Source organism: Episyrphus balteatus, chromosome 4, assembly GCF_945859705.1.
Source record: "Episyrphus balteatus chromosome 4, idEpiBalt1.1, whole genome shotgun sequence".
NCBI classification, from domain to species: domain Eukaryota; kingdom Metazoa; phylum Arthropoda; class Insecta; order Diptera; family Syrphidae; genus Episyrphus; species Episyrphus balteatus.
The window spans coordinates 7,120,471-7,129,996 of record NC_079137.1 but is presented as its reverse complement, the minus strand read 5'-3'; the positions used below and the strand labels follow the sequence as shown (position 1 = coordinate 7,129,996).

Sequence of the window (9,526 nt, the reverse complement as noted above, 5' to 3'; positions counted from 1 at the left end):
TGCCGGCTTACAGGTAGCTGTGTATATACAAAATAGACTTAAGCAATGAAGAAACCGACATGTGAGAAGAACTACAATAACATTGAAGAATTACAACAAATTTAATAATTTTAATAGAATAATTTTTGTTTTTTTTTTTTATTGCTTGAAGATGCCCACCCGCTAGCGCTCTCTCATCTTACTTGATTTTTAATCATTTATTTGATTTGAAATCATTTGTTTTTTTGTATAATTATTTTAATAATATTATGTATTTATTGAAAACTGTTATATAATGCTGATTAAAGACATAATCATGTGGCCAAACATAACGATAAATTTGGAATTTTTATTTTTTTTTATTTTTTTCACTATAGTGCTTAAAGCTTTATACGGAAGGTTCTTGCTTTTGAATATTCGATTCAGCTTCCACAACTTTAGCAGCTGTTGATATTTTACGCTGCGATGGTGATGGATTTGAGATTGGTGCACTTGGTGTGTCAGCAGATAACGAGACATCTTCATAATTGGATTCATCATCGACAACAACGGGCAATGGTGGTGGTGTTGTTGAGACAGCTGCTGCTGCAGCAACCACAATGTCATTCGATTCAAAGAGATTGGCAGTAGTTGCATTTGTAGCAGTAGCAGGAGGAGCATTTGTGGTTGCATTTGCATCACTAAGATGATCTGCACCTGAGGCAGCTCCGTCAGCGGTACCTCGGAGCATGTCAACTGGTTCATCACCAGGAAGTTGTGAATATTCTGTAAGAAATTTCAAATTTATCATGTTTCACAGTAAAATATAAACGGCAATTATTGTTACCTTGCTGTGGACTTTCTCTTGTGAATAGTCCCATTTTAGGATCAATTGCTGGACGATATTCAGCATCAGGTTCTCGTTCGGCTTGTGATGGTCCGCTAAAACCACCTATTTCATTTCGGCCACCATATAAATGAGTCGGAGCTCGAGGGTTGCTTGTTTGAAGTTGTTGGTTGTGAGATGTTTTTCGGGTTTTGTCTGCCTTACGCCAAAGGATTATTTCCTTTAAATTGAATTTAATTGCAACAAAAAGTATGAATACCACCAATTTAAATATTAAACAGCTTACATAAAATACCCGAATGTGTTACGAAAAAATATTTTCGAGGGTACAAATATCCGTGAAATGAACCCTTATTTAAAATCTATTATTTTTCGATAATTTTTTCTCAAATGAAAGTCGTAAGTGATTCAGTTTTGAAAAGGTGTCAGTTTATTGTTCTTTTTTTTTGCTTCAGAGCGTTTTCCTGAAAACCTTTCTTTTTATTTAGAACATTCTAACGGAAACACCACCAGTATTAACAATTTACTTTTTGCAGTAAAGAGGGGCACTTGCGTCTTATACACAGATAGACTATATCTTAGTTTTTTTTTCCGTCAAACTGACCATTGTTACATGTTGCAAACGATTAAAAAGGTCTTATTTTGGCTCAAGGAAAACGTTATATCTACATATACATCCGGTATCCGCATTTTTTTAAGTCACTAGATTCTGTTTCCACAATTGATTGTTTCTCTATTTTGACACAGACATGCCTAGAATCAAAAACTGTTCAGTTTTCTTTATGCAAGTAGCACTCATGGATAGTAAGTAGCAATGCAATTTCAGAAGTATTGATAATCTGCGGTTTTTTATTCTCCATTGGACAATGCATTCGATATCAAAATTTAAGGAGCTTACCATATTTTATCGTTGAAGTTTCACATTCGAAGATGAAAGGCTGAGGGTACTATCATCAGCGAAAAAAATAAGTTGATTAGAAGTTTCAGAAAGCATTTCATTAATAAAAATGATAAAGAGAGTCGGACACTAAACGGAGCCCTGGGGCACACCAGCTTTTGTTAGCGTATGTTATGGGTTTCAGACTTGAATCCAACTAATACAACTTCAATTGAACATTTCGAAGGGTAATTTGTAATCCAACAATGAATAGATTCACCAATGCCGAATGCAAAGATTTTCAATAAGAGAGCTTGGTACGAAACTCTATCAAATACTTTTGAAATATCAAGCGCAATAATTTTAGGTACGATTAAAGATTTGTTTCACTGGTCGGTTAGATAAATCATCAAATCACCAGTGTACCTATTTCTACAAAAGCCTAACTGTCTGGCAGAAGCTTCCGTTCTTCAAGATTCTCTTTTTAGCTGGAAAGTAATCAGCATTTCCATGACCTTAGAAAGTAGGAAAAAACAATCGGACAATAAAATTGGAGGGTAAGGAAGATTCACCTTTTTTAAGGAAAGGTTGGACAACTGCCATTTTCCATCTAATCGGAAAAACACCAGACTAGAACAGATGAAAAACTTACGGAGTGGTTTTTGTGGAAGAACACCTTTTCAGAACGATGGAAGGAATACTATCTCGACCATTTGGATTTGTGTTTGTCAAGATCTTTAAGAATTCTTGGCACTGCACAAGTAGGAAAAAAGATGGGTCCCATAAAACTATTTACTTTCTTAAGTGAAGAGGGAGTCAAAACACTTTCTGAGGAGTGTCATTGTAAAAGATTGTGTAAAAATGGTGTTTTTCGTTTACTCGAAAACAGACCAGTACAACGTTTATATCGCGATTAATGTGGAATACAATCTAAGCCAGTAAATTTCTGTATGGCTTTCAGAAATCTTCGCACTGTTTACGTGTACGACTACGAAAATTGTTTATAACCTTAACTATGTCAAATGTCAGTTTGATATTTTAAACTCAAAGGGGGATATATAAGGGACACAGGTTTTTTCATTCCGCAAAGCATATATTTTGTGTAATTATGCATCTGTGCAATTTTCAAACAAGGAAATTCTCTTTCAATTAGGTTTGAAATCTAGTCAGTGATTCAAGGGTCCTAAACCTAAACCTAAACTTCAAACTGAGAATTGTGGTTGAATTCGGTGATCGCATTTTTAATATGATTAAGATAAATAAAAAAGACTCACCTGCTGTTTGAAATAACGACGATCTTCTGTATCCATAAGAACAAGATTCAAGAAATATTTTACTGAAAACTTCTTGCTTATATCCTTCATTGTAGGAGTTAAACTGTAGCCACCCAAAAATACTCTTATTGGTATACTTTCACCTTAAAAAAAATTAAATAACATTACATTCAAACGCACATTATATCTTAAAATCAACTAATACCTTTTACAGGAGCACCATCCATAATTTCATACTTTGCAATATTTTCATTTTCTGTAAATATATTCGGCCCAGATCCAGTAGATTCTCTTTTAATGATTGTTATTTCCATGTGCTTGATTTTAATGCGCACAAGAAGGAAATAAATTTTGCCAACAATTACATCTTTCAAATGGTATCTAAAGGTTTCATTACATTCGTATTAGTTTAGTTATTAATTAGTTCAGTAATTTTTTAATAACTTACTTCGATTTATTATACTCAAATTCAATGTGCAAACAATCTTCAATACCAACTTCCATTTTAATTGGAATATTAGTATCTGGATAAGTACACAATGTATGAACAGCAATATCAACTTCCTTAGCAATATCACTCAATCGTCGAACAATTGTTGCCCGCAAGAAATATCTCAAACGAACATTAGAGCCATTATAAACTTCAAATGGTTTTTCAACATTTAAAAATTCAAATGGATAACTTGTATTTTGAATAAGATCACCAGGTCGAGCCAATTCTTTGATAATTGTCTTAAACTCATGATGATTACCTCGATCATAGAATAGTTCAACTTGACCAATAAATTCTATTTTAATACCTTGATGTTCGAGACGACTTCCGGGTTTTTTTAGTGTCACATTAACCTAGTATAGATTAAGGAAAGAAAATCAGTAAGAAAGATTACAAGTATGAGAGAAATAAATGGCAACAAACCTTTCCTGAGACAGGCTCTCCATCGTAGTATAGAAGACATTTTTCTTTTTTTCCTTCTTCGGTTTTGAGTTCTACCAATTTACGGTTCTCTGCTCCATCAAACACTATGTCAAGTTCTGCTGACTGACCGAAACCAAGAAAATGCATGCTTAGTTAAGAGTTGTTTCCAACAAAATGATACTCAACAACGATAAAACCTAGAAGAACAAATTATTTTCTTTTAATAAGAGAATAGGAATAGAACTGGAATAGTTTGTTGCGAAATGCTAATTTTAAATTAAAAATGGTGAAGACATATTAATTTTAAATGCATATATTCCAAAATTTACCACTATTAACTTAATCCCAAAATTACGACTATCAAGTTTTGCAATCCAATTCAAGAAAAACATAAATATGATTTTCCATATAACTTTCTTATCGATGTATGTACATTAAGGTGGTGCTTATGTTCTTTTTTTTCCGAAATTCCACGGTAGATGGACATTAATTAGTTCCAAATAACGAAAACAAAATTCTCTAATTTTTGCGGATTTTTATTTCAACTGTCTGCCGGTACAATCCGCGAGACTAATAGAATCCCATATGAAATCAAAGGGAGTGTTTCACATGAAAAATTTCATTTAAAATTCGGGAGAGGTAAGGTGTCAAACAAAAATCTAAAAAATAACGTTTTTCGTTTAGTTCTGACACAGAAAAATGGGTTTCTTGGTAGCTCTAAAAGCTCCTCCGCTTACATTAAAAAATCAACATTTCATTATAAATCTACTGTTTAAGAAAATGTCTACACATATTCGCTCTACAAAAAAGGCCTTTAAACTTTTTTAATAATCTAACCGTTTAAAAGATATTAGTGGTCAAAACGAACAAATACAATTTCAGCTACTTTAAAGAGCTCGGCAAAGCTCGTCCGATATTTTGGTCATCATCGTTTAAATAGAAAGCAGCTCAAAGGGACTTGTAAATCATAAGCGCTCTGTTTAATAAGAAAAAATTACCACAGAACAGGAAAAACCTGACCGTTTTCAGAGAGAAACGTCAGAATATTCAAGAGAAATTCATAAAATCCTGTTCTGAACTGTTCCACCTCTATCAAATTATTTTCGGAACATAGAAATTCTTATTAAACACTTTTATGAACAGTGAAACAGCGAATAATTGTGCTACTACATTTATTTTTTTTTTTTAATCAGAAGAACAGAAATATTTGACCGGTAGGTAGTGCTACAAGTAGCTTCCGTTATCTAAGGAATGTTAGTTATTCGCAGACTACTTTGTGATAGTTCCTCTTATAGCGCATGTATAATTAACGAGAGTTAAAGAATAGCATAACGGAAATACCCTTCTCGTAAAGATTGGCCACGACAGTTTTCGATAATAAAAAATTATTATTTGAATTTGTACAACCTGGGCCTATAGTTTTCAAGCTTCACAGACAAGAGGTGAGAAATGCAAAGTAACTCAACCAGCATTACAGACCATCTTTCGAATAAAATCAAGTAAGTGTTCATACTTAAATGCATAGCCCCAGATGCTTCGAGATGCTAGCTAGCTAAATGTATACGCCTGTTCACTATGAACACATATCCTTGAACAAAAACATTTTTGGAGACTTGCGTCTCCCGGGTATTTCTTTTCATGTCTCACTCGATGGATTTGAAGAATTTTAAGCTATTGCATATATTTTAACGCAGGCCTGGCATAATTGTAAATTTTGTACTTTAAGCATAGGCAGATACTGCCTCCGCTCATGAAGTATCATCAAGACATAACTTCAGCGACATTAACCCTTTCGAGCCCAGCATTGCTCTCATGTAACATATATTTAAAAATTCGTAAAAAATATTCCAATTAAATAATTTTTATGTGTCGATTGAAAGATAATAATGTCTAGTTACTGGATTAGTATAAAAAGTTGGTCAAATAACATATTTTTGATTTTTTACTTGCGATATAGGTACTATATATCAAGTTATGCATTCGTACACAAAAAAAAGTTGAGATGACATTTTTCCATGACATTACGATGGTAGAGAATGCCAAAAAAAGTGGGTCCCGGAAGTCCGTCTGTCTGTCTGTAAACGAAGCTACAGCCTAAACGGATGGACCGATTGATGTCAAACTTGGTATGTAGCGTTATTTGGCGACTCTCCAGAGGAGTTTTTGGAATTAATTTTTTTGGACCAAAAATAACGGTACTTGTCAAGTACCGATTTTAGTAAAATTGAAATATCTCGAAAACGGCTCCAACGATTTTGTTTAAAAAATTCAAATGATAGTTTTAAGCTAAGGTCTATCTTTTTATGAAAAATTTTTTTTTTGAAAATTATTATTAACGGTACCTGCCATAGAACCGTTTTTTTTTTTTCAAATCCGTTTATCTCCGAAACCGCTTTTCGATTTGAACGAAACTTTTTGTGAAGAAGCATCCAAAAAAATAATTTTTGGGTTTTTGAAAAAAATTTGAATTTTTTTTTTTGAAAAATCAAATTTTTGAAAACGGGACATTGAATTTTTTTGAAATTTTGTTTTTAAATGTTGATTAGTGATTTCTACAAAATGGCATACCAGTTTTATTTTAAAACTTTTTTTCCAAGAAATTATTTTTAAAAAAATAGTTTTTAAAAAAACAGCTCTAACGATTTTGAAATTTTTTTGTCTAAAAAGGCATCTTAATATACATATCAATCAAAACTACATATACTTGTTTTGGAGGGCAATTTGATTTCAAATTTTATTTTATTTTTTTAAAAAACGAATTTTATTTTTTTTTTCCAAATTTCAATATAAAAAGTCTTAAAAATTTGAACAACTTCAACTCTAAGAGCAAGTTCATGCGACCCAGTTGTGCATTTTATTTTATTGAAAAATACATAGAATGAAATAAATTTTTTTTGCTAAAGTTTTAAATTCTTATATAAAAATAATTAAAAAAAAAAAAATATTAAAAATATAAATTCAGAAAGTGTTTTGCTTTTTAGTCTAGAAGAAGTAATATAAATTATTTTTATATAAAAAATTATTTTCTCAGTTGTCCGGCTTTTCTTGGTGATCATAAGAAGCGTATGTTACTAACATGTAACATGAAAGTAACATATCTGCGAAGATACTTGTAGGATTACTACCAAACAAAAACATCCCGAACTAAGGTACCTTTGTGTTTTTGGATATACCGAATAAGCACATAATTTCAGCGGATAACGAGGAAGCATTTAACTTCCTTCCACCTTGCTAATTCTTTACATTCGCATTGAGTTAAACTAATTGAAGATATGAGAGACCAATTGAACTGCTTTACTTTCTCAATTTAGTTAATCAAAAACAAAAAATAAGAATTCGATAGCTTTCACCACATTGAATTTTTTCCCCGGCAGTTTTTATACATAATCCTACTTATTTAACAGAGATAGAAAAACTTGGCAATTGCAATGATTTGTATCAATTGTTATTCATTTACAAGTTAACCATATTGGGAGTTATCAACTGTGACCCTAACTAAACAGTTGACAGCTTCAACAGTAAAAAATATTACGCCCCTAAAATTCTTATTACTTTTGTGGATTTTCGTCAAGCCTACAACATTCCAAAAGTTTCAGTGTTTTTTTTTTTTTTTTTGTCGATAAGCTTAAGTTCAACTTGCAATTTCATTTCCACAAAAACGTCGATAACTACTGAAGATAAGGGGAGCTCGCAAGTCGCAAGTGAGGCTGATGCTCCATAATATTTTCTAAAAGCAAAATGCATTACAAAGTTGATGATGTCTCTAATGTCTTTGAACTTTGATGTGCATAACAAGATTGATAATTAAATTTAATGATTTAACTAATTACAGTTTCAGTTAATTTAAGCAAAGAACAAAACATTTAGGATATATTGATCGATTTTACACATGAATTATTGACATTTATAACTAGAATTTGTCGGAAATTAATAATTAAAAATCATAAAAAAAAATATACGTACTTTTTTTTAGGGGAAACTGATAAACACCGACCAACCAACAATAAAAGTGAACGATATGATTTATACACAGTTTGTTCACTTTGATTTTACTTTGAGACTTTTCTGATGTAGAAAAATTATTTTTGTAATAATTAAAGACTTGTGAAAACAACAAAAATAAATTGCTTTTACTTTTTTTTTTTGTTCAAATTGGATGATAAATTCAACACAATTTTTTTTTATTTTATTTAAATAGGCGTGTTCATGTTACTTTTTATGAGAAATATGAACTGTCAAATGATGATTAATAAAATTTGGGTACAAACACAAGGGTATTGAAGTGACATGCATGAAGACGGAAACAGAATGTTCATCGTGCAGCGAAAGCGTTCTTTTTATTAGTGGATTGTGATTTTATGGTTTCACTACTTGACTTGTTGTTAAGTGGGTGATATGTAGTAATTAATTGAAGTATTTCAAAGTACTCCTGGTACAAGTAAATGCAAAAATACCCGCAATTAGATGAACTCAGATATGGAATAATACAAAACTTGGATGCTTGCCACCGATTTCTGAGGTCAACACGGGGAACCCAACAGGCGGATCACTATGTGTGAAGCAGATACGTGAGAGAGTTATGATCTTATCGACATACAACGAGATCAACAGCGCTGAATAAAAGGTTGAAGACAAAAAGTTTCTACTCATTTGTCACTGACTTTTTATTTTCCTGGACTTTTTTTTGACCAAAAAGACTTTTTTTGTTTGACGTCAACATAAAGTACTCAATGATATTTTTTCGTTATGTCGACTTTTCACGAGTCGAAGCCGCACAATATATCGCACGGTTAAAATCGACTAGGATTCTTGACAGAGTGGTCGACTTTTACGCCAAAAAGCTTCCCCGCACAGCAAAAAGTCGACTCGTGAAAAGTCGGCATTTTCGCTGTCGAATTTGAAGACTTGAAAATGTTCGTTTCGCTTCAGTTGCGTACTAGGCTTAATAGCCTGCAACTTATCCAAAAATCATATTTTTGTTTTTAACTGCACATTTTTCATCAGTCACAATTGAGTGCACGGAAAAAAAGTGAAGAAAAACGGAGAAAAAAATCTCAGCTAGAATTTAGTACTTTAAGCCTGGATTTAGTACTTTGTATGGGATCCATTTTAGCTGAGATAAAATTTTTCGATAATTTGTATGGGAGCTAAAATTTAGCGCAAGCTGCGTACCAGGCTTTAGGCTCACATTTTTTTTCCTTTTTCTACTCGTGGGAGATCACATCTCCCTGGGAATATTTAGAATTGGGCTGATTTTTTTTTTTTAAACTATAGCCTAGTACGCAGATATAGCACTAAATTTAAGCTGACATTTTTTTCTTCATTTTCTTCGCCTTTTTCTGTGCGCTTTAATTGTGGCAGATACAAAATGTGCTTGGAAACAAAAATTTTATTTTTTAGCTGAATCTGAGCACCACTCGTCTGTAATTCTTAAATAAATTTTAGCTCCACTTAAAATTTATGCCCTGAGGCTTTTTCGCAGAATACGGAATTGTGAGAACCTCATAAGAAACCTCACAAAAATAACCTCACAAAAAATTGTGACTTGTGAGCATCACAAATCCAGAATAGCCCTGTTATACTACGTTTCCACCTACCCTAAATACGAGATTTAGCTAAGTAGATTAAGCATAAATCTCGAGTTTTATTCTAAA

At 32.3% G+C, this 9,526-nt stretch overlaps 1 protein-coding gene across 1 annotated transcript; it reads right to left on the bottom strand.

Annotated features, from left to right (window-relative positions):
- Window positions 1-232: 232 nt before the first annotated feature.
- LOC129919086 (vacuolar protein sorting-associated protein 26B-like) lies at window positions 233-8,080 on the bottom strand. Its single transcript, XM_055999920.1, has 7 exons — window positions 7,836-8,080; window positions 3,873-4,069; window positions 3,405-3,802; window positions 3,162-3,337; window positions 2,957-3,099; window positions 806-1,025; window positions 233-744 (listed from the first exon to the last, which is right to left on the bottom strand). Exons 2-7 carry the CDS (start codon window positions 4,017-4,019, stop codon window positions 368-370), a joined length of 1,461 nt encoding a protein of 486 aa, XP_055855895.1. The 5' UTR covers window positions 4,020-4,069; window positions 7,836-8,080; the 3' UTR covers window positions 233-367.
- Window positions 8,081-9,526: the final 1,446 nt, after the last annotated feature.

What these genes read in the sequence shown, in the direction of transcription:
- LOC129919086 (XM_055999920.1), bottom strand. Translation starts at nt 4,019, where the DNA reads ATGCATTTTCTTGGTTTCGGTCAGTCAGCAGAACTTGACATAGTGTTT. An exon ending in TTTGAGTATAATAAATCGAA is followed by an intron (nt 3,338 to 3,404) that starts GTAAGTTATTAA and finishes TGAAACCTTTAG; the next exon opens with ATACCATTTGAAAGATGTAA. An exon ending in AAGAGAAAGTCCACAGCAAG is followed by an intron (nt 745 to 805) that starts GTAACAATAATT and finishes AATTTCTTACAG; the next exon opens with AATATTCACAACTTCCTGGT.